A 26990-nucleotide genomic window follows, 5' to 3' on the forward strand; every position below is an offset into this window, starting at 1 on the left:
ATATATATATATATATATATATATATATATATATATATATATCATAGTTACACCGCCTTGTGAGATAGGGGGACAACGAGATTGGGGGACAACTTTCTGAGTTGAGGGGACAGAGGGGCCTTGATTTGGGGACGACAGGGGGACGGGGGGGTGGCAGGGGGAGTAGGGGTGTATATACTATACATATGGTACTCAAAATGCTAGTTATGAAAATATGTACTACAATTATACAATATAACTTGATATAATCTTATAAAGATGTAAAAAACAGTAAACTTAAACAATAAAAAATAAAAATTGAACATTGCATTGTAGTTTTGAATTGGAATATCATGATTTATGATCAAATGACAAACAAACAATGAACATTGACATCGAACATCAGCAAATATTAGTCTATATATCAGTCTTCAGATCAATAGTATGAGTATCTAGATTCTACTATCTAAAAGTAATCAATGATCATATGAGTCATGACATAAAGATGATTATAATAAGAATCATGTGCCATGAATCATGATATCAAAATAAGTATATAATATTATAATGCAAACAAAAGCTACAAGTCTCCCCGCGCCCACAATATAGGAGACTTTGTTGCGTCCCCCCGCAATAAAGGAGACTCCGTTGCGTCCCCCGCATTAAAGGAGATTCTGTCACGTCCCCTAGCATTAAAGGAGACTTTGTCGCGGCCCCTAGTACCCACACATAGGAGACGTCTCGTAGTCTCAGAGATATCTCGCCGTCTCCGGCATAGGTGGTGCTCGAAGTGGCGCCACCCGACATGCCAAGACGCCGTCCCACCGTCCCGGGGATGTCCCCGTCCTCGAGATGACCCAGATTTTTTCTTGGGGGGGGGGCGCGTCCCCGTGGTACACTGATATATATCTATAGACTATAGTTCTAAATTTTCAAATATATTCACGAATTTAAGAATTACATTACATTGTCACATTCCTCCCAACCACATAATTTAGAATTATCAATTCCATTAAGCAAATCAGCATAGAACATAGTGTGAAATTGGATCACCATGTAAGAATACTGAAGTCTAAGAATAGGAATATAGGATGACATTAAATAAATCAAATGAGAGAATTAATCTACTTCTGGGTATTGAATGAATCAATCTGCCATGGTTAGGCAATATGTTTAGACTTAGAGCCCTTCCTTGTGGGTTTTTGAGAAGATATAACCTAATTGTGCCAAATTGTTCCTAGACAGGTAGCAATCGCACAATAGTGTATCTCTGGGCACTTATTACTTCTGTTAGAGCATTATCAAAGCTAGAAATGAGTATTCCTCAACCCAACAAAAATTATTTGCAAGTCTGCAATATGAATATCAAACAATAGTCAAATTTACAATCACTTTTAGGGCTGGTTTGATGAACAAAAGTTTGAATTTGCAGTCATAGTTGGATGTTAAGTTTGTAATGACTTCCAAAAAACTAAACTTTCAACATATGTTATGTAGAATATATATAATGACTTCCAACTCATGGGGCCCACAAATGGGCAAACATTGCCATTTTTAAAAAAAAATTTATTTTATTTTGAAATCGAAAACTTAAAGCAGTCCCCAAGACGAATAAGAAATAATTGCGCAGTCCCTGGGATGGTCTATAATGCCCCTGCTAGGGAGCCAGAAAGGATAAGACTACATGTTACCCAGAAAGGATAAGACTACATGTTACTAAGTCTGGTGAATAAATTTTTTTTGAATTGCTTTCACTTACTAGTTTTCCATACCTTAGATGTAACAATCCTAATAGGTTTCCTAACATCGTTCTTAAACAACATCACTTAATCCCAAGTTCAAGAGTTAGGTTTTCTCATCGAACCAACTCAATTCATATTCCTTAATTGCTCCTCACTAATTTAAGTTAAACCAGACAACAATTAATGTCCATTTCTATGTTATATTAATTAGGGTTTTAAATCATCTACTTGTCTATTGTTAGATCTACAAGTAGGACCTAACCACTTTTAATCAGGATAATCTACATCTAACCTTATAGAAGTTAGGGTGTGATAGTAATCACTTGGATAGTTATTTCCCAACCATTTATTTCTTAAACCCAAGCATTATTTTTACAACTTCAATTACTTTTAACATTACCAAATTAGAAGCTAATTTCATAAGATTTATAAATCAAATGCATTTATTTATTGTCAATGTAACCGGGGTGCATGCACCCGGGTCAAAAGCTTGGCGCACCCGGTGCGCGTGCGTCACGCACCCAAGCACCCCCGCCTGCGGCTTTTTCGCCGCCGCACCCCCACCGCACCGGTCGAGCACCGGGTGCTTGGGTGCTTCTCGGGTGTGCGAGTGCGCCACGGGTGCTCGCGGGGTGCGTCGAGAAGAGGCCCAATTTTTTTTTTTAAAAATAATACTTTTTGCTTTTTTTTTTGTTTTTGTTTTTTAAGTATGCTAACCCTAATTGGGTGTGGGTCCCATGTAGTCTATTTGAAGGCTTAATAAGACCAATAGATCTCTTATTCATTTCATCATTTCATTTCACCATTTTGGAGCAGCAAGGAGCTAAGTGAGAAAGAGTGTTTGGAGGAGCTTGTGAGAGATTAGTGGGTGGTTTTGCAAGGGATTGCAAAATCAAGAGGAGCAAGAAAGTTTGATTTGGCAAGTGTCTCCTCAAGTTCGAGCCTTCAAGGTAGGGTTTTTTTTATTTTACTTAGTTTTTTTGGTTTTAAAAATCAATTTATAATTTTTAAATTTAGTATTTAGTATTTAGTTTTACTAAGTTACTTTCAAGTTTCAAGTTTCATTCTTGAATCTTGTTGATAGTTGACTAAATACGTTTCAGCATATGCCATATTGCCATATTTTTATTTTAAGAACAATGAAAAAAATTAAAAATTAATATAGATAATAAAATAAAAAATCATAGAACTAAGAAGATTCAACTATCAACAAGATTCAAGAATCAAGAATGAAACTTGAAACTTGAGAGTAACTTAGTAAAACGTTTCAGCATATGCCATATTGCCATATTTTTATTTAATATTTTCTTTTAGTATTTAGTTTCATTTTTTAATACTTTAAATTTTTAAATAGTAAATGCTAAAATTAAATAGTAAAGTTTTAAGTTTTAAATTATTTTTACTTGGGCTCAAATGTATCATGATCATTTTTATAATTTTACTTTCATTTTGTGAAATGCAGTTTTATAAATGGCTTCTAGATCCAGCCAAAGTGCAGAAGACATGGAAATTAATGAGCCAAGTGCATCTGATTATGAGCCTGAACTTGAGCTTGAAGGAAGTGATCATGGGGCTGATGTAGGTGGTCAATTTGAGCCTGAGGAAGAGCCTCCTTATGTTGCACTAGGGGTGCCTTCTACTGATTGCCCTTCAGAGATTTTGAAGAAGTATGCTAGGGGCCCTTATGACCCAAAGTCCCCACTTAAACAGTTTGCTACAAAAATTACACGCCCTACACCTTCAGGGGGTGGCACGCGCAAATGGAAGTGCAATATATGTGGAGCAGAATGGTTTGGCAGCATTACAAGAGTTAATTCACACCTTCTTTTTTGGAGTGGCTATGGTGTGAACCCATGCATGTTCTTATCAAATCCTGAGAATGTCAGATACAGAATTGAAGTAAATAAACTATGGGGCATTCCTGATGATAGTGTTGTTCCAGTGCCTAGATCTTTGTCTGCTAGGCAACAGGTACAGCATATACAACAATTATAGGGGCAGCGAGATACATCTACTCGTATCTTGCATCAGAGAGCAGGGACTATGTCACCTACACCATCATTCTCCTCACCTACACATAGTTCAGCAGGGGACAGCAATAGGGGGAAACGAAAAGCAACTGCAAGTGGTACTAATAGTATCCCCATTGCTCATTTATTTAACATGCATGCAAGGGACCGGTTAGATGATGCTGTTGGTGATTTCTTCTTTGCCAATGGCATCTCTACACATGTGGCTAGATCTCCCTATTTTTTGAGGATGATGACCATGGCAGTAAATGAGGGAGAGCCATCATATGTGCCACCAGGTGACCACAAGTTGAGGACTACAGTGTTGGATAGAGCCTATGACAAGGTTGGGATCTTGATGGAGCAAATGAAAGCATGTTGGATGGACTCAGGTTGCAGCATTATCATGGATGGGTGGACGAACATTAGTCATCGTCCACTCATCAACATTATGGTTACATGCACGGAGGGCCCATATTTTTTGAAGGCAGTTGATTGTTCAGGGCATCGTAAAGATGCTGATTTTCAGTTTCATGTGCTTAGGGAAGCCATTGAGGAGGTTGGACCACAAAATGTGGTCCAAGTTGTAACAGATGCAACACGTGTGCAAAGCTGCAGGGAGGCTTGTTGAGGCAGCTTATAGGCATATTTGGTGGACTCCATGTTGTGTGCATGCCATGAACAATGCACTAAAAGACATGGGGAAAATAGAGTGGATTAGAAAGTTGGTTAATGATGGGAGAGAGGTGCAGATGTTTATCTGCAATCACCATACATCACATGCACTTTCCAGGAGCTTCGCAAAGAAGCAATTCCTGAAACCAGTTGAGACCAGGTATGCATCATATTATATTCTGTTGGAGAGAATGATTGAGTTGCAAGAACCATTGCAACTCATGGTTATGACACAAGAATGGAATCGATGGCCACAGAGCAGGGGAAGAGGGTAAAGGAGACAGTGAAGAGTGATCAGTTTTGGAGTGATGCAAAATACATAGTCTCCATCATTACTCCAGTGTTTCAGGTGATCAGATATGGAGATGCAGATTCACCTAGCCTTGGAGAGGTTTATGAGTGCATTGATTCCATGCTTGGGCAGATGAGGGCTGTTGTGCGTGAGAGAGACCCCACTCTAGCATTCTATACGGAGCACATTGAGCCTATCATTCACCGCAGGTGGGAGAAGTTGAACACTCTTTTGCACATGGCTGCCTATGCATTGAACCCGAAGTGGTACATACCTAGGCCTGGTAGAGTCACACCACTTCGGGATGATGAGGTGAAGAATGGGTTCTTTCGATGCATTGCCAAAATGTATGATATTGAGACTGCTAGTGAGATTTGCACCGAGTGGTCCGAATTTGCTAGTCTTTCAAGTAATCCTTAAATCTTGATTCAGTGCTCTAAACTCTTTATAATTATAAGTTCTTTTGATAATTAATTGTTACTTATAAGTTATAACTTTATTTAAGTTATTTATAATTTTAATATTATGTTGTAAACTTTAAAACTTGTAACTTGTAGGATACTCGGATATTGCAAAGGTGGATCTCAAAACCATGGCACAAAAGAATCCCATTTTGTGGTCAAAATGTCATGGGTCACAAAAGTTAAAGATCACCTCACTAGCCATTCGACTGCTTTCTCGGGTTTGTAATACTAATAACTAATTCCAGCCCTTTACAATCTTAACTTGAAGAGTTTTACCTTGCTGATTTTAATTTATGATTCATTGATTCAATAATTATTAATCATTGATTTACCATTTATCATTTGTTACAAATTGTATGAACATTTGTTTGTAACTTGTAAATTGTAACTTTCAACTTTGTTATCTCAAGTGTCTAGCTCCTCAGCTGCAGAGAGGAATTGGTCCACCTATAGCTTCATTCACTCTGTTAAGAGGAATAGACTTACCTCTAAGAGAGCGGAGAAGCTAGTTGCTGTACATGGTCACTTGTGGCTCAAAGATCGCAAGACACGCGAGTACAAGGAGAGCCCTGTAGCACGATGGGATGTGGAGCCAGAGGATCCAGCTCAGATTGATGAGGATGTCGATGCAGAAGCCAATGTAGGGCTAGTTGGTGTTCCTTTAGAGGATCAGGATCTTACCCAGGAGGAGTCTAGTAGTTCCAGTGATGAGGACTTTGGCATAGGGGATGATTAGAGAGCACTTGAGAATCATCCATTCTCATTAATGGCATTTTGTCATTTTGTTGATTATACTCACTTTGATATGGCTATGATACATTATTATTATTTCACTGTTTCATGCTATTCAGCTCATTGTTATCATGAGCATCTTTATGATATATGATATTCATAAAATCATATTTGAACAATGAATTTTGAATCTTGCATCTTGAACTAAGTTAATTTGTCAAATGGTCATGAAATTTCAAGTTTCAAGTTTGAACTTATGGTTTGTGAATCACATTTTAATTTTCTCTATTCATTGTAGTCAACTATATTTGATATGTTAATGTTACATTGTTATATAATATATTGAAGTATCATTTCATAATTAGCATTTTCAATCATATATATTAATAATATTATATATATACTATGCAACCCCCTCCCCTCACTCCCTCTCCTCCCCCCTCCCCTGAACCCCCCCTCTGCTCTCCCGCCGCCGCACCCTCGCCGCACCCCTGCTTTCCCCAAATTGAGGCTATTTTTTTCCCGCACCCGAAATGCGTCCTGACCTCCCCCCGCGCCGCCACACCCCCGCATTGGGGTAACACTGTTTATCGTGCAATAAAGATACACGAGATAGATTTAAACCATTAACAACGCATGTTAACCAAATCATCTTCTTTTCACTAATCAGTTGATAAACCATTAACTACACATGTTAACCAATTATCTTCTATTCACTAATTACTTTGATCGTCATCTTCTATTCATGGTTCTTTCATTTATCATACATATTATCATTATCATCATCGAAACACAAAGGAATATACAATGCCATGACATCATCCTAACTTCACTCATCTTTTGAAATAATACAAAATGATCACAATTCCCGTATTTCTCCTAGAGATACGCTTTACCCTTTTACATAGCTTTTCAATACTTATACATATGAACTCATATTTTCTTCAAGAGTTTATCTAACAATATTAAGTAGATTTCTTCCAAGGAAATGTAGCATATAGGCTTCAAGAAATAAACTTCAACATCTACTCAGAAGGGATCCACATAAAGCCATCCATAAGAACTCGAACAATTCCTCGAAAATACTTTACCATCCCACCACGTAGAGCCATAGGAGACAAGACCATGATCCACATAGGTTCCAAGGCAATCTAAGGCTTATACTTCAAAATCACAGTACAAAGATAACAAAAAGCCACATGAAGTCATAAAGCAAATGGACAACCATAAACAAAAGCATGTGTGAGAGGTTCGACCACATTCAGGTGAGTGTCATTGTACATTCCTATATGTTGGGATCAACCTGCAAGGGAGCCAGACCATCCTAGAACATTGAATATCCCTACTCGAGTACTCCAATAGAGATATGTACGACTTGGCATAGTACATTATGACTTGCCATAGTACATTTATGTAATGTTGGGATCAACCTGCAAGGGAGCCAGACCATCCTGCAACACAAAATGTCCCTACTTGAGTACTCCAACATGCACGATGTCCAATTATCTTGATTAATGTGAATTCCCAAATCCCCATAACCCATTTATTTTATTAATGTTTCCTCTTGATTACTAAAAACTCACATGTAGAGCTAGCCTGCACAGGGCCCTGGTCTTTGTCATGTCCCCTCTTTAGTCTGACTTGCAGAGTTATGTGAGTTAGCTTATCATGGGTGTCTCGTAGGCAAGCAGTTGTGGATAGAGACTCATATAGGATATTTAGTGACTGAGCTTGACTTTACAGGTAATTGGGATCCAGTTGGGTGCAATTCCTTGATTTTGGGGTTATCCCTACAATTTAGAAGAATGTGGTAGTTTCTAGATGTGAAGTTCCACGAGACCATTCCATGGTGTCAGTTTCAAGATGATAGGGTGTTCCCTAGTTTCTAGGGGCATCCCTAGATTATTAGGAAGGGACTGCTAGTTGATCCATCTTGTTCGGTATTAGTCATAGACAAGTGACATGGTCAGTTTCACGTTTATTTGGTTGATTTGGGCTTTTAGAGGCAAAATGGGGAATATTTTAATATTTTAAATAAATCCTAGGTTAGCATTTAAATAATTAATAATAAGCTTATTTATATAGCCATTTTAGAGTAATAAGGGAATATGGCTTCGTTTGATTAGATGTGCCCTTGTGTTATAGCTTGTTGGAAAGGTCTTGAGTTATTATAAACTATTTTCACTATCCAGGGACTTTTTGATGCTACGAGTTATGACATTTTATTAAAGTAATGTTTTTCCTATAGTCTTGACGCCTTTATTTGGGAAAATGTTATTTTATTATAAAGTGCAAAGTGTATTTCTCATTTAGGGTTCGATTTGCACTTGGGAGGAGTTATAAGGAGACAGAGACCTAATTGTTCATTATCGTTTGGCATTTTGAAACTTATGAGTTGTGAAATTGCTCTGGAAGGGCGATTTTGCGGCTTGGGGCGAAACCCTCAAGTTTGGACTGTTGAGATGCAAACCTCAGTAGATCTTTGTGATTGGAGTTGTATTTCATTGCATTTAGATTGATAGAGGAGGTGGTTGATTTATCTTGGCACTATCATTTGAGTGGAGTAGGACACTTGTAGTTGGGCGGCCAGCTTTTGGCAACATGCATTTCATTGCAGCAGCTCACGTGGGGGTTGGAGAAGGTCTTTTCTTCATCATTGGATGCCATAGCTTCCCTTTGGCATTGGACGGTTCATTGCAACAATTTCTTTAGGGTTGAATCATTCTCAAAGCATCTCCCTATAGCTGGTGTTGATCCCTGTTTAAAACAGTATGTATAATGGCAATGATCTCTTTGAAGTTAATATATCAGGTTGCTGGTTGGTTCAGGTATGTACTATTTCAGAATTCAGTAATGATAAAATTTGCAGCATATGTTTACATTCTTAAGTGCTATTTATTTCCTATTTGTTATGCAATTATTTTATTTCCGAAAAACCCCAAAAAATTGAAAAAACAAGGAAAAGGAAAAAGAAATCAGAATTCAGCTAAAATCATTCAGTGGTAACAAATGCTAGTCATAGATTTCAGATTTTGAAACAAACAGTAATTTCTACGGTCACCATAATTGTGAATCTTTTAGTCTCTAACACATAGGATCCTCTAGCAACCACTTCCGGGCCCCAACACTTATGGTGAGCCACCCACTTAGGGTCTCTACCCTACTCACCAAAAGAAAACAAAAGCCATAAAGAGTTTTAGGGCACAATATACCTAGGGCACAATAATCTTCTTACAAACTTGCCATCGAATGAAGATGAGATAAAAGAAACAAACAACTAATAACTTATTCCTTTTACCATGGTCCTTGAAGAGTACAATAAGTGAGATGGTAGATAGTGGGTTTCGTAGTTAACAAGTCAAATGTTCAAGTCTCCAAAAGAGTTATGGTGCATCCTCTTTTATCTTATTATTTTTAATTTATTTAATTACTTTTGCCTATTTATTTTACTTCATCTATTTACAAAATTAGTTAAACTAAGACTCATCAAACAATGTATCTAAACTAATGCCATACTTATAACTAATTGCAAATGTATATTTATTCAAGCATATATGCGTGCACCCATATTTACTTAGATATATATCCATGATTAACCCATACAGACATCAAGAAATCAACATCACATAAATCACAAATAAAATATCACTGTATCAAGGTGACATTTGAACCACTAGTATAAAAATTAGATGTCACAATACCAAATTAGAGTTAAGATCCCCCAATTGGTAGCAGATTCTCTAATCAGGAATTCGAAGCTTAGGGTGGCTATATAGATCATGGTTCCATCTCCTTTTCAACAACTTGTTCGAGGATTTTGAGGCACACTTAGACCTGTGTAGCCATGTGGAGTTAATGCCTTGTACTACACACGCATGCATCACCAGCAAACAAGATACAATACATATGCGTGTATGCACAAACATTGATAGGCAAGGGCGGAGTAGTGTGATATCATGTAGATTTTCCGAAGAAGTGACTACGACTGCCTCCCCTCATCCAGAAGACACGCCAAATAGAGTAAACACACACATATAAAGCACAATTTGATTAGTAGGGTTAATTAAAATCAAATCATAATCGTAAATTAAAAGCATCCCTTTACAACATGTCCAACCAAGGTATGAAAGCATGATCCAAGGTACAATTAAATAATATATTCAAACCATATATTTAATTTCCTAAGAATGTTATATAGAACATGATCAAATACAAAGCAAGTCCTAAACATCATAAGTAAACAAGGATGTGTATGATAAGGATAGAGGTGTTTTTAAACATGTTATAACAAAAGAACCTAGTTGATTTAATTTCCTTCAGAAGGTTTCCAAGTAGATAGGTATCATTATGTTAGTGAGCATTTGAAGGTTATTGTAGTTTTATTTATGCTAGTGTTTATCAAGATATGAAAATTGAGGTGCATGATAGATAACCTTATCTTCCAAAATAGCCCAAGTGTACTTATACTATCTCCGAACTCTACTATTGCATGGTTAATGCTAGCTAGAAATGTATCAACTGTTTCTAAATTTCTCAAGGATGTGTCCGACTATCTTGCTTGAGTGGGGATGACTTGGAAACATTTCCCACTATCCCCAATTCCCAAAAACTCAGGGCTTAGTGTAATGAAACCTTGAAGACTTATTTTCCAATGATAAATTGAACTTCAATTACTTGATATAAATTCCCATCCTCAAGAGGCTTAGTCGTTGTTTGATTTATTTTACTCCATGTACTCTCCTTCCATTAATGCTTTATACCAACATCAATAGGTATATTTCCCCTTTTTGACTTATTTATATCGTTCCACTTTCAAATCATTGCTTCACTTCCCTAACATAGTAATATCCTTTAAATTTATGCTTGACTTATTTCATCACTATTTTAATAATCACTTGTAATCTCTAAGGTGTAAACCTTACTTTTTCCTCATTATACATTTATTGGCTGCTATGTTTTTTTCTCCTTATTATTTTCTTCCTCCTTTGGTTTTATGCGATGCCTATGTTAATATATATTGATATTATCTTCATCTTGCACTTATTTGCAAATTCTTTCCATATAATTTTGAAACCTTTGGATCCCTTATTTCTTTGGCTTATTCCATGCCTTCTTGAAGACCCCGTTCAATATGCCATCGCTCCTATATTGACTTTACCTAATCTTGCATTCTAATTTTTTTGGTCAACTTTATTCTCCTTTATTTACTACTAAGGTACATTTATTTATTATATCATGTGTCCCCTCTTGTTTTTTAAAAATATAATGCCACCCTACTAATTTTATTCGCCACTCCCCCTTCAAGTCCCTTTTCACTCCCCTTTCTAAATAGTTCCTTATAAATTGTCTAAGCACTTCATCATGCTTCCTCATTTCTCATGGGCCCCTGATCCAATTGGGCGCCACCTATTTGATCAAGTACTTTGGTTAAATGCGATCAAGATATATAATATGTATTTTATATTAGGGATTGTTTAAAATTATAAATTATTAGATATTATTATTGTTAATAGAAATCAATTAGGTAATAGATTATTATTTTGTCTTGAAAATATACAACATTAATACTTTGATAATGATGTTATTTAATACTAAATGGATTAACCATATATTTGTTGATGACATTTATTTTGATGACTCAATGCCTTTTATTATCAAGGATGCATTGTAACGGTTCCATAGAAACATGGTAATCAAGATCACATGGATTATGCATGTATTTCATTATTGATGTTCCACAATTTATGTAGGTATGTACGTTTATTTGTAATGATATTACTAATTATCTCATAATACTTGATTATATATTATTTAGTTACATCTTAATAATATATCACATTATATTATTTCTTATATTTATTTAATCATTTATAGTTGTTGGGTCTCATTTAGGGAGGAGTCATGACATACTTAGGGCCAGAAGCACGTCCCCGGGTAACATAGTTTTTCTCCATTGTTGCCCCTATAACTCATCCCTCTCTCGGAAATACTATGGAACATAGGTAATCATTTATAATATACTGTAAATCTCAATGACCAAATAAATATAATGTGATTCAAAATTGGTTGGTATATGTCCCAGTACAAACTGCGGGTTAAGGGCATAGCATGTACAAGAAAATGAATAAGCCTCGGCACAAATTATGTGCTAAATGTTTAGATAAAATAGATCTAGTGATCTTTATGTACTTGTTTTATATTTTATCATCTCCCACATTTTAATATGTTCTTGAATTTGTTTTGATTGGTGTAATATTTTATTTTATTTGTTTCTTGTCAGGTATTGAAATCCCCAAATATGTGGATAAAGTCACTCCACAATACAAGCCAAAATTCGATGCCTTGGTGAGAATGAACACGAAACTAATACATTTTATTCTTACATTTTTCGTACAATGTCTTAAAAGATAAATATCTTAGGTAGTTATTGGATTTTGTTTGGGTATAGATTTTAATTAAAAATGAACTGGTCCAGAAGAGCATTTTCTAAATTTTAGTGTATTCGTTCTAGTTTAAGACAGAATCAGTTAGCTCACTGCTTATTGTCTTTTGAGATGCTCTGTTTTTTCAACTTTTATCCTGCTTTATATATTATTATTATTGTTGCAGCTATTCTAGAAGGTGGGGCTATTTGTGTGGACTCTAAATCAGATTGATAATATTATGTGGGGTGTTCGTTTGTGATTGTACCACATATCTAACACACTTAGATATGTTAGGATTCTTTATTGCCAATTTACCTGTCCAGGAAAACAAACTTGTGAATTTTACGATTTTCTCTCTAGTTGACAGCTTGTCTTTTAAAAACATTTTATTTAAGTTCTACCTAACTGGCTTTATATTATTCTTTCAGTAGCTCTAGAAGGTGGGTTATTTGTCCATTATGTTGATAGCATAACTTTTGTTCTATGTAATTGTGGATGTTCCTTTATGTTTGTATAACATGTGAATATCAGTTCTTCCTGGATCATCCAGATGTACCAAACTGATTTTCGTAACCATACTCTTAGGTTTTTTGGGGTAATAATGTTCAGATATTGAAGGCCTGAAAGAATTGGTCAGTTTCTTTATTACCAATGGGATTGACTAGAAGGCAAATTTTGAATCTCAGTGTTTTCTATCTTATCTAAGAGAGTGAATCAATTAGTTGACCCCACATGTGCTCTTTCTCTAAAATACTATATGAGCTGTTTTAGGTGGCGGGGCTATTTGTCTACACTCTAAAATTTAAATCATACAACTATTGTTGTGGGTGTATGTTCCTTTGCTCTTCTAACACATCTGAAGATAATTTCTCCCTGGTTCACCCAGACATACCTGACTGATTATCTTAATCATATTTTAAGTTTTCTTTTGGGCAATAATCTTCGTATGTATAAGGACTGAGAGAATTAAATAGTGCCTTTCTTTAATGTCAGTGCACTGGTCCAGGAACAAATTTTTGAATGTCAGTTTTTTTTCCCTCTAATTCAAGATAGAGCGGATCAGTTATTTTATTTCACTGATATAAGCTTAATACGAAAATAAAGATTTTCTCCTGTTTGATATTTTATTTCAATTTTTTTGGAGGCCACTTAACTGACATTGTTAATGTTAATCCTGAACTGGCATATGCTTTACAATTTTATCTCTTACATTGTAAATGCTTTCTGCAATTGTAGCACACTCTTTAGTTCTGGAATATAGTATTTAGTATAGCACCCTTTTCATGCCATTGGAAAAGCATCTATAATTGTCAACTGATTTTCTCTTTTAAAATGTGACATAAAATTTTGCTAAGCCTTTCTAAAAGAAAGAACCTTTAGTATCATCGATTTACAACATCAACTGTTTCAATATTGTCATTCCTTTGATTTTTAGTTTCTCCTTTGGTTATTCAAGAAAAGCCAACAATTATATAGCAATTACTTGTTTCCGTCCTCTCTAATTAGCTTTCACAGAATCTCCAAATATTCTGGGGGACAGGCCTTCCAGTTATCCACATTCCATACCCCTAAGCACTCAAAAACCCACTTAACTAGGCAATCAGCCACATTATTCTACTCCCTAGGAATATGATAGAAAGAAATAAAATTTAGAGTCCACAAAGATTCAGGATCTGCTTAGCTACTACAAGTCGAACTGCCAAGAAGCTTCATCAAATTGACGATCATTCAAATATTCCATTTCTAACCTAAAGAACACCTCTCTCAACTCTGTGTAAACTAGAATGGTCTCAACTCTTGCCAATACCACCAATTCTCGCTTTGACAGGATTTGTTCTAGATGACCCATCAGTATTGACCTTCAAAACACCCCCAATACGTGGGTGCCATCTTCCCTCTACAAATTTTCTGTTTAGAATGTCACCAGATCACAATCCTCTACAGGAGAAGACAAATCATACTTAGCAGAAATAGTCTCTTGAAGTTTGTTGGCGATCTTTCCCCACACCAAGAGGCCATCAATTTTAGAACCTTTAAAGATTTGCTGATTCCTTTCTAACCATGGTTTTTAGATTAAAAAAGTTTGGGAAATAATCCAAGCAGTCTGGAGAAAAGAAGTCTTCTTTGTGGGCTGACTATGGCTCTCCCAAAAGTCCCACCAAAGAGGTAGCATGAAGACAAGCATGATTCCATGCTTCCCACCATAAATGCCAGATCTCTTTCGAATGAGAATGATGGTAGAAAAAATTGATGGGCCTGAAAGCCTCTTTTCCTTAAATTCTTGCAGGTGGGGGTATCCATGTTGGGCAACAAGACAGGAAAATTTGCACTTAGGGCAAGAAAAAATATTTCAAAACTGCTTCTACCAGGGCATACCTCCCTGACCATAGAGCTTACCATCCAATGCAAGGTATGGAGAAGTAACTGAAATTTTTTCCTTTGGATCTGGACTCCAAGCCAAAACTTGCAATCCAGGCCACTACATAATCTTCCAGCTAAAATCTCCTTAAGTTGTTGTTGACTCTCCTCAGGGCCCCTGACAGCCCATTCATGAGGATCTTTATAAGTGACTTCCACCTGCCTCCTGAGCATGAGGGTTTTAAAATCTACTACCCTGTTCCAACCAGCCTCACTCAAACTATTGGACAAGGGGTTGAAGATTCCAAAACTAAGGAATGATTCTGCCTGAAATGAGGATCTGTCCCAAATATTACATACAAATCCAAACGAGGCCCTCCTTGATGAGTTTTGCACCTCTTTTAAGAGTATCCCAAATCATACACTTCCCCTCCAAACGTCACCAGGGAGCATCAACACCGTTCACCCCCTTAGTTATTTATGGGAGAGAATTCCAGCTCAATCTTGATTTTGACATGTACAACATCACGTACACAACTTTGCAGCTAGAATCTATCTAATAATACCTGCAGGCCTAAGACCAAGATCTCCTTCTTGCTTAGGCCTGCTGACTAGTTCCCATCTTACCAGATTCCATTTAGAAGCAAGGAAATTTCTTGACCAAAGAAATTGACGTGAGAGAGGACTGAACTCCTTAACAAAGCTAGAGGGGGCAACTTCCACAAAACATCTGTAAATATTTAGAGCTTGAACTACTGACTTCAGAAGTCGATCTGCTTGCTGACAAGAGCCACCTACAGGTCCAATGGCCAACCCTCTTCTGAAATTTATATCTAGAATCTCTTGCCAGAATTCTATCAACTGAGATCCCATACCAGAGCAAGAGGCCTAATCCAAAATGTGAGAATTTAACAATTTTTTTATGAATAGCCCAAGGTGTATTGGAGAAGAAATAAAAGATTTTACCTGATTAATCTTTTGCTCCGAGGTAGCCAAATAGGCGTCCAAGGGTCTCCTAAATTCAACAGCTTCGCTGATGCTAGCTCTGCTAATGAGAGTAGTGTCATCAACAAACTGGAGATGCTTATAAGGAGGCAGACTATTGCCCCAGCTCCATCTTTGAATCAAGCCTTGTCTAACTCTAAATTTACCAAGCCCTTCAACCATGATGATAAACTATAAGGGAGAGAAGGGGTCTCCTTGTTGAAGACCCCTGGAAGCCTGAAACAACACAGAAGGATCTCCATCATCCAGAACTGAAAATGAGGTGGAAGAGACACAACTTGTGAACCAATCCACACTTTCTCCACAAAATCCAAAAGCTAAAAGAATTATTTGTTAGAAGGTTCATTTAATCTATCATAAGCTTCTGGCATATCCAACTTGATAAACATTGCCTTTTCTTTAGAAGTTGCTATAGAATGAATGGTTTCAGCTACAATCACTATCTCATCAAAAATTTGTCTGTCTAGGACAAAACCACCTTGCAAATTGGAGATCAGAGTCTCTCAACAAAACCACATTACATAGTGCAATGTGTTTAAACTAATTTATTATGTTTGCCTTCTCTTTTTTAGGAATCAGAGTAATAAAAGTAGCATTCATAGCCCTTAATATTTACTTATCCCTGTTGACTTCCAAACTTCTGCTAGATGGTCGAGTTTAGTAATTTTCCAGAATTCTTGAAAAGATTAGATTGGGAAGCCACCAGGGTCTGAAGTTTTTACCTTCTTCATGCAAAACACATCTTCTGCTTCCTGCTGCAAGATAGGGCGAGTGAGAGCTCTATACATTTCATTGGAAACAAGTGAGGAGAAGCAACTAAGAATAGAGGACTCATCCTCTCTAGCAGGGAGGGAGTTGTTCTTAAACAGGGTGAAATGCTTCCCGAGAGATTTTACCCAAAGAAGAAAGATGAGCCCCCTCAGGAGAACAAAGAGGTAATAGGATTTGCCATGTTGTCTAGTCCTGACAGAGTTATGAAAGAAGCAATATTCTTATCTCTTTCCTGAAGCCAATCAATTTTGGATTGTTGTTTCAAAAGATCTCCTCTCCAAGTTCCCATTCCTCCATTTTTGAATTGCCGTAGCCTAGGGGAAACCCCTGATAACAGATTATTCAAGTAATAGAATCAAGCTGAGCTTGCATTGCCATTTTGTTGAAGTGAAGATTTCCAAAACTGTCTGTTCCAGCTTTTGAGGTTATACGTTACATATTGCAATCTCTTGACAATTCCATCTTTTGAGGTTATACATCACATATTGAAATCTCTTGACAAAAGTATACATAGCTGTGCCATGGGAGGGTTCCTCTTCACACCACTAGTCAATCATTAAATACTGGAGAGAAGGATCACGCAATCACATTTTCTGAAAATTAAAGGAGGTACATTTTGAGATTGCAGAAGGAAGCATGGAGATTTTAATTGGCCAGTGATCAAACCCTCTCCAATCCAAAATCTCTGAAGTAGTATTCCATCTATCACTCAGACAGAAGCAAGAGTCAAGAAATGTATCTAGTCTCTCAAAAAACTGCTTCCACTCTTGTTCTATTATTCAAAATGTAGATACCATTACCCAGCTTGACATCAATCACATTGAAGAATTCTATTTTCTCATTAAGGAGAGTGGCAGAATGGTCAAGACTAGCCAAACCCCCCCTTTTATTATCCAAGCTACAAACTACATTCAAGTCTCCAACAATAACGCAAGGAATATAGGGTACTAGAAAACAAACAAATGTGATGTGACCTCACAACCGCAATTTGCCTAAAATATTGGTAGGCGCATAAACATTAGTGAGAAGTCAGGTTTTACCTGACTCCAAGCTAGTAGCAACTATGGAGAAGAGAGGATTGGCTTGAAATCTACCATTGCGGGACAACATTTTTAGAATCTGAGGAGAGAGTCAATCTGCTAGGACTACCTTGGGTGCCCAAGAATTCACATTCACCTCGAGAGACCAAATACTAGAAGCTTTTATCACCAGAGTATCAAGTCTATCAACTGTTGAACATAGTTTTCTGAATGAAAACAATATCAGAGACATGAGAAGCAATCAACTCCCGAACAACCTTTTGTTTGGGTATGTTGTTCAACTTCCTTACATTCCACATTGAAGGGAGAAGTGGGAATCAATGAGTTTTACAGATCTCGACTCAACCATTGTATCCAATGATCTGGACTTTTTCTTGATCAGTCTTTCATCCACTTGTTGCAAATTTGTTTAAAGACCTTTTTAAGGGGCTTCTGCTGTAGGCCTACAACAGGTGGAGGCTTGTTGGTTGTCAGCCTTTCCAAAATCTGAGGCCACCTTTGTCTTTAATGGAACAGGGGCCATGGCAAAACCCGAGACATATTGAGATCCTTGATATCTTGAACCTGAGAAGGCAAATCAGCGGTCATCTGCCCCGCCCAGTTGGTCCCTTGTAGATTCCCGTCTTTGTCCTCATCTTGCATAACACCCTGTATCTATGCTCCGGAAGAAAGTTCAACTAAAATTCCTTCCCCTTGGACTAAGTCATGCAGAACAACAAATTTTTTGAACCTTGCCTGTAACCTCTACAGGCTATTAGCCCCACTATTTCACTGAAGGGTCAAACCCTCCTTTAGTTATATTTAAGGGGAGGGAAATAAGAAAATCACCAGACATTTAATTATCATTAATTGAATTTTTAGGTCCCCTATTTACTTCATTACATTTTAGCTAAACTCAGGACATTCTTTTTTATTCTTAGGTCACACATTTTCGCCTCTTAGCATAGGATGATGACACTTGTTTTGATACAATAAAATCCTCACCTAGTTTTCTTTTTATCCTTTTCACAAGGATCCAATATTGTACATTGAACATTGTAATCAATTATCAAGAGATTATCATATCAGCCACTTAGTTGCATTTGTATAGCAAAATTGGTTACTTGTTCTCTCTATTTTGATAGGTCTTTTGGTTGTAGCCGATTTCGAGGAGTTGTGGGGTTCAACAGTCAACAAAAATAGATTTAATCAACGTTGGACAGGGAGACTTTGGTACATAAAACCCGATTCGTTTGTGGATCTATAGGGCCTCCATCCCCGACTATTGGACTGGCCATTTGTTTCTTCTTATGAGTTTGTAGTTAACTTTTCTTTTGAGAGGAAATGGTAGGAGTTAACTTCTCTTTTGAGAGGAAATGGTCCACATACAACTCAATTTACTTTGTTAGAGTAAAGTAGTTTATTCTAGGGGAGAATATTGTTAAAACTGAAGCCCAAAAATCAATGATAATAAACAACAATAAGAAAGATCCAATGTTGATACAATAATGTTGATACAATAAACACCAGAAATATCTTGGGAAAACTCTTCTAGAATGAAGAGAAAAACCCAGCCACAGAACAAAAAAAATCATTTTATTGATCATAAAAGTTCAAGTGTACGATATCCTTTGCTTGATGCGAATATATAGCAATAGGAGAGACTCTTACATTATAACCGAAGGTCTCTTGATATTCTCATAATTCCTATAATTAATTATAACTTTTCGAATATTCATGCCTCAATGCATGTGAATGACACATGTAATTTACATTTAAGATTACAAATTAAACTTAAGTGTCCTTTTCAGCTGAAGATGACAATAACGGTAATAACGTCCAGATTTCGAGAGAAAGATCTTTAGCTGATTAGTCACACAAAGCTGCAACAAAGAAAATGTTAATGATAAATTCTGATCATACGAATTCAAAACATAATTCATGGAGTTATTCAACATGAAAACCTATAACAATGAGTATATTCATGTAATCACTCAACATGAAAACCTATAACAATTACTCATATTCATGGACTCTCTCAACGTGAACTGTCATGGAATCTCTTAACATGACATCCAACTCCCATCACAGAGTTTCTCAACGCGATGACATCATGGACTCTCTCAACATGATGCTTACTATCGCATAGTGAAAGAGTTATCATAGCTGATCTTACAATCTCATTTATTCACACAAGAATAAAATAGGCAATAACAAACTAAGACTTGATTTCATTTAAGTCTCAAATTTTATAAATACCACAAGCATCACAAGCATATATGAGAATGAAGGGGATTCCATAAGTACTCCCTCTTAATTATGGAAGCTTCCTCTAAAGCTCAACTTTTCCCTCTGAAGTTGTAATCCTTATCTCGTTACATCCAACAATCAAGAGAGATTAAGATCAATCTATCATATTAGAAATATTGATACAATAAGTATATTATTTCCAGTTATATATAAAAAAAATCAGGAACTCTACAAGAGTAATACTAATCTCTATGTTGATGTCAAACAAGGTCCATTCAACAATCATTGTAGCCCTCTTGCTACAAACTAGAAGGCACTTAAGCATTAATCTTCCTCCCTCCATTACTGACAACTTTCACAGCTTCAGGAAGAATAAAAAAACAGTTATTACTTAACATTCACTATTCTCAGTAAACAAATCAATTCTAATCTAAATATTATTCCAGTTCTTATCTGTATATAATTTCATCTCATGAATAATATACACAATAGACATAGCAGAATGATACTTATATCTGGATGCACAAAAATTGTTGTCCACGTCCAGTAATCATAATTTGCAAGAGGTCTGGCAGCATGTGTGGCTGTCCCTGACAAAGCTGAACTCTGATATGCTTTGCTCCAGTGCTCAAAAGAGACGACAGTTACACGCATGGAATCACATAAGATACTAGGTGGTGACTTATCATAGTCTTCACCAACAATTACGTGGAATCGAAATATAATGTAGAAACATGGACACATGGCATGAATATCCGTTTGACATACATCGTCATCTCCTATGTAACTGCTGCTTTTGACAGGTCAGAAAGAGTTAAGGTAGAAACCGATAGGGCCAAAGGGAGATCTACAAATTGTTAGCACCTATCTTTGTCTTTCTTTGTCAGAGAAAATATGATCATGGCCTGTTATCATTCCAGCGGGAACCCATCTTGTGCTAATAATTTCTAAAAGCACCGTTTTATTTCGCTTTTCTCTTGATGTTCTTTTTCTGCCCCTCTTCTACCAACAGCGATTAAACAAGCAATATTTGATCTTCAAACAATAGATGCCAAAAAAAAACCCATTGAACAATAAGCGCTATTATTGGAGGAAACTGTAATGGAGGGAAAACGTGAAAGACAAGCCTGAAATTCCCCCAACTTTTGCAACCAAAATAGCATTTACAAAATCGTGAACTGCACATAATCACTATATAAAAAAAAATTGGCAATTGCTAATAGAAGAGGGGAGGTGAGCAGAGAGGATCTAATTTTATGCAATTTTAGCACCCACAACCGTCCCTCCTGCAGTCGCGTTCTCCTTGTCAATCAAAACCTTGAGAATATTTACTGCCATCTCTGCTGAATGGAGATTATGACCCGATTATCGAAGCTGCATTTTGCATGGTGGGAACCATCGTGAATGTTCGAAGAGAATATGAACGCTTGGTATAGCACCACTCAATAATGAATTGAGCACCAACCACCATAAAGAGCGATGATTACAAGAGTAACCATCAATATTCAGAAAGGAACCAAAATGTTGACATAATAAGGAAAAAAAAAAATGATTCAGTTTAAAACTGATGTCAAGCGTAATTTTACTAGATCACTTACCATTCAGAAGTACAAATCTCTGGTTATCAAACACAAATTGTCATCTTCTTTATTAGAACACGGTACTGGCCTTGCATGCTTTTCTTGACATAAGTCATGAAAATGGCTGCAATTTTTGCTATGTTTCTGCTTGCCTTTACAATGTGGTGCAGACTGTCAAAGTCCTGATCGAATGGCTTAACTCTTTCCCATTCGCTAAGACTTCCTACATAGAGAGCCCAAGTTATCAGTATCCCAGCCACGACTTGACAGAGTCATCCAAAGCACAGATGGTTGCCCAGGGGTGCTGGACGAATGTTTTACTATAGAAAGACTCCTTCCTTGAATTTTAGTGTTTCTAGATCGTTGTACATTATCCTTTATTGCCGATGTCAACTTGGTTCTGATACCATGTTAAAACTGGAGCCCAGAAATCAATGATAATAAACAACAATAAGAAAGATCCAATGTTGATACAATAAACACCAAAAATATCCTGGGAAAACCCTTCTAGAATGAAGGGAAAAACCCAGCCACACAACAAAAAATATCATTTTATTGATATAAAAGTTCAAGTGTACAATATCCTTTGTTTGATGTGAATATATAACAATAGGAGAGACTCTTCACATTATAACCGAAGGTCTCTTGACATTCTCATAACTCCTATAATTAATTATAACTCTTCGAATATTCATGCCTCAATGCATGTGAATGACACATGTAATTTACGTTTAATATTACAAATTAAACTTAAGTGTCCTTTTCAGCTGAAGATGACAATAACGGTAATAATGTCCAGATTTCGAGAGATGAGGATCCCTATGGAAGCTACAAACTTTAACAAATATAGGCTTTTGTCTACACTTAATGTCTTGCATTTGATCGATCACAAGACAATCGAGTACTAGGAGAGTTTGGTAGCATGGTGGATTTTACCCAAACAAATCTCTCTTGATCGAGAAGGATCAAAGGCCACATTCAGGGGTTGGGTGGTATGCAAGCGTAGGAGCTAAATGTGCCAAACAGTTTGGTGACGAGGAGTACGTTTCCATGATTTCTATGTTGGAATTTTAATTTGACTATATATCAGACCATTGTACTTTGATTGCAAACTTGGTCAATCAGAATTTTGGATCAAGTGATAGTCAAATTGCTGACAAAAAGGATAAATTGCAGCTTCTTTTACTATTTCTTTGTATTTAATTTTTTGAATAGAAAATATTATTCCCTCTGCTTATCTAGCTAGCTTCACAAGGAACTTCCATTATCTGGATATACGTTGCTTGGTGCCTTTAATGTTTTTCAGATTCTTTTGGTTGGTAGTGGCTTTTGGTTTGCCATCCAAATGTCAGTGGCCTTTTTTGGGTTGTTAAACTTGTGAATTATGGGAGTTTGATTCAAATACAACATCCAGAGGCACAGGGGACTTGATTCCATGTGAATGTTGGTAAAGTGCTGTTGCTTTATTAGTGGGCAGCAGCTCAGGGATCATTCATGTCTCTAATGATATGTTTTTGGTTTAATCAGGGTTCTATTAAGGGGCCCCAGCCTGCTAAACAACAAATATACTAACAAAAGCAACTTTTACATAGCAGATAAACTAGTCTTTAAACTGACACACATGACAGGAAACCCTACCATTTTAAACTATTGCATCCCCAAGATATAACGAAAAAGAGCTTAAACAGAACCAAAAACCAGCCACATGCTGCACCTTAGGGGAGTTGCCCACCTCAAAAATCAGACGATGTGGTGGACAAAACAGTGTCTACCAGCTTTATTATGGACATCATTGGTAGAAATGTTTACAACTTCTATTGGGTAAAATGTGGCACTTCTATCCAAATCATGAAATGGATACCTTTTGTTACCTCAGTTGTATGCAGAGCACAAACTAGTAAACTACATTCCTATCTTATAATACTGGCAGCCTGCATCCATTGGTTAATTCAAGCACACTAGTACACTGGCAAGCTCCTATATTTTTCATTACTAGGTGGGTATCTTGGTAGAATGCATTGATTGCTCTCACAAGCTCCAATAGGGCTATAAACCCTTCAAATCTATAAGCATCTCTTCCACTCCCCATGCACTGGTAATTCGCCTGGAGCAGGATTGTTTTTTGTCCTCTACAGATATAGATGTTAGATGCTGCAGGAGAGCTTCCAATTTCCACACTTAGCACACCCCCTTTAATTTCTTTTAGCAATCTCCTGTTATTGAATCACAATTGTTGTGCTTACAATTGTCACGCAAATCTACGGCCTCAGGGACAGGTTTTACTACTGTTAGCTTGCCCATGTATGATCAACTGAAAATCTCCTTAACCCATACTTTTTAAATTGAAACACTAAGAAAACAAAGCTAATCTCTTCTTGTTTCCTTATGAGTCATTACCTTGTACTGAGACACCCTTCAAGAAAAACAATACAACAGAGAGGAGCTGTGCCAAGCCACCATATGACATTCACACAAAAAACCATTGCTGTAAGCTCTTGCAAAGCCTGATGTAATTGCATCACCTTCGATAATAATATCATAGAAGTTTACAGAAGCATGTAAAGTAGGAAAACATTGGCATATCATTATAGTAGTATCCCCACATAAGGCAATGGGCAGACTATCTATTTAATCTAATGTGCCAACTCATTTTTCTCTATTGACAATGAGCTTGTGTAGTGTGATCAAATTTTTATCTCAAAATGCAGCTTCTTGAAATGACCGTATAGGCCAAATAGGGCAATTTTTCTGTTAACTTTTTCCTTTCCTAATTTGCAATCCTCTTAACTTATAACTTGTGGTATCCTTCCACATCCAATGCTTTTAAATTGGCTAGCAAAACCTCACTCAGCCTCATTATTTGTTTCCAAATCAAGATGTATAAAACCTTCAAATATAAGAGTATTTCTTATAAGAAAACCAGCCTCAATCCTGCATTGTCGTCTTGTGCAACATCCAAGTACAATTTCAGCCCTTCCCTAGTAGCCTGCCATTACCATTTTCTATAATCAGTTACCTCGTCCATTAAATCATGAACAAGAGTACGTCTCTAATATTGTAGTTGTGCATGTGTTCAAGGCAGTGTTATTTCAGTTCTCTCTAATGTTGTATACGTGTTCAAAGCTGTATTATTTCAGAATATGCTAGGTTGATGCCAATCCCTGTAAATATAGGGAGAAGACTGTTCTCTGTAGTCATCTGGAGGAAGTTCTCTCGGGTATAAGAAAGTGGAAAAAAAATGCTACAGGGGTAGTTGGAGCATGACAAAATTAACAAGCTAAATATATATATTTGTGAAATTAAATTAGTTTAACAAGTTAATTGAATAAGTTCAATGCATGGTTACACTATCACATGATAGTAGTATTTCACACGCCTTACTAATTCATAAGTTAGACCCAGGAATCTGCGAATCCTGGCGAGTCCTGAGTGGTGCCTGTGACTCTCTAAGAACTCTCTCTAGGTGAGATCCACTAGAAACTGTTATTTTGCCGAGTCCTTCCCAGGCGTGCTAATTTTTGGTCTCCCAAGTTGGGTTTAACCTTGCCAAGTCTGTGCTGAGTACGAGTCTTGTTTCATGATTCATAGAGCTTCTGTTCGCATAGGTATCTTAAAGATACTTGCCTGTCTGTGCTGAGTACGAGTCTTGTTTCATGATTCATAGAGCTTCTGTTCGCAAAGGTATCTTAAAGATACTTGCCTGCTATTCACAAAGTTGACATTTTAATGTAAATTTTAAGTACACGCCGATTGGTATTTTTTTTGTTGGATTTTTTTCATCCAGTTATTAGCACCTGAGAAAAATATTAGTAATTAATAGGCTATTTAACAAACTTAAATAGGAATTTTAAAGGGATGATGCATAAATATCTACAGAATTTTTATGAAGTTCTATCGGTGTTAAAGATGTCCCCATGTTTGTCTCCAAGACAGGGAAATGTATTAGATGGAAGAATAATTACTAGGTGATTGTGGTATGAGTTTCCTGGTAATGTCATTTTTCATTAATGGTCCTCTTGTGATTTTGGGAACTTGCAAAATTTCTACCTTTTTGTATAGTCATCTATAACTGTCTATTCTTATCAAATGTTTCATTGACTGTAATGGTTGATTGCAAGGACATTATACCTTCAATTTATGCCACTAACAGATATTTGTGATCACGATTGCTTGATTGTCATTTTTGGCATGTTTCTTCTTGGGCAGTCTTCGGATGATTTATAAGTTATTCTTTTCAATTAAAACAACACCTATATGGATGTATGCTATCTCTATATTGTAAGATTTTTGGTAATCCTTGGTCAAGTGCTTGGGATCCATGTTTCATTGACTGTAATGGTTGATTGCAAGGGTATTCTATGCCACTAACAGATATTTGTGATCATGATTGCTTTATCCTTTTTGGCATCTTACTTCTTGGGTAGTCTTCCAATGATTTCTAAGTTGATCTTTTCATTTAAAACTGCACCTATATGGATGTATTCTATCTCCATATTGTAAGATCTTCGGTTCTTCGGTAACCCTTGGTCAAGTGCTTGCTGTAATTCATCACGTGATAAGACAGTAATGACTTTATTTCTGTTTATACGTATATATTGCAGTTTACACATGAAGTTTTGTATCAATATAGCAAAACAAAGCATAGATAAATTATCTTTGAAGTGGACAAGCCTGCCAATAATCTTTGAAACTTAGAGAATTTGCCAATAACTTTGAAACTTGTAAACATATTTTGATAGGACATATAAATGATGTTTGGTCTATAAAGGATTTGATGTAAAAGTTCTCATGTACAATTCAGTGGGCTGAATTCTTCTTTCTTTTGTGTAGCTTAAGGAGGCTAAAGAAGCAGAACAAAAATCATTGCAAGAGACAGAAAGGCTGGACAAGGAAATTGATAAGATTCGGGAACTGAAGGTCAGTTTGTTCTGAGCTTTAATATTATGCTTCTGTTGGTTTGGATTCTTTTCTTTTCCATGTGAATTTTGTGATAATTTGGGAACTCAATCTTGTGTCTACAGAAGAAAATTACAACCATGACTGCAGATGAGTACTTTGCAGAGTACCCAGAACTCAAGAAACAGTTTGATGAAGAAATTAAAAATGATTACTGGGGATATTAAGGAGAAGCAAAATTGTGGCCACTGCGTATGAAATAAATTATGTTATGCTGGTAACATTGTGATCCATGAAAATTTCCAACAGACAATTGCTAGATTTTGGAGAGCATTTTTGCTGCTAATTAGTTTAATTGTGAAACATGTGTTTCCTCAAGAGCATGCTTCTCTAGCATGTTTCTAATTCAAACATTCATTCATGTAAAACATTTGTTTTCCATGACTTAGTAATGCTTTTTGCAAATTTGCAAGTGATAAAAGCTTACACAATTTCATCTGGAGTAATTTTTTTTTGCCCCCAGTATCATGGTCTAATGCCACCTGTAGTGAAATAATGTGCTTGAGAATTATATAATTTGAAATAATGTGCAAATGCTTAATAATAAGCCACTTCCAAATTGGATGGCTACTTCCAATAGGCTCTACCAAGAATTTAGGCACATTTGAGATAAAAAGCTAGCAACCAACTCTTATACGTACTATATTAATGCTTTGGATGCCGCCCAGTCCAGTTTAGTTAAGATTATATGAATGATCATGGACTTAAATAAGAGATAAGGTAGTCAGAAATC

At 36.5% G+C, this 26990-nt stretch overlaps 1 protein-coding gene across 1 annotated transcript in view; it reads left to right on the plus strand.

The window, feature by feature from the left end:
• The window catches only part of ATPQ (ATP synthase D chain), a 63519-nt gene extending 36816 nt beyond the window's left edge, over positions 1–26703 (plus strand). Inside the window, exons 3-5 of the mRNA XM_089792506.1 lie at positions 12174–12238; positions 26132–26218; positions 26323–26703. Of these exons, the coding sequence (XP_089648632.1) occupies positions 12174–12238; positions 26132–26218; positions 26323–26424 (254 nt within the window). The 3' untranslated portion in view covers positions 26425–26703. The remainder of the gene's footprint in view (positions 1–12173; positions 12239–26131; positions 26219–26322) is intronic.
• The last annotated feature ends 287 nt before the right edge of the window (positions 26704–26990 follow it).

This window comes from Cupressus sempervirens, chromosome 7, assembly GCF_028749045.1.
Source record: "Cupressus sempervirens isolate cs-2001-9-10 chromosome 7, ASM2874904v1, whole genome shotgun sequence".
Lineage (NCBI taxonomy): Eukaryota > Viridiplantae > Streptophyta > Pinopsida > Cupressales > Cupressaceae > Cupressus > Cupressus sempervirens.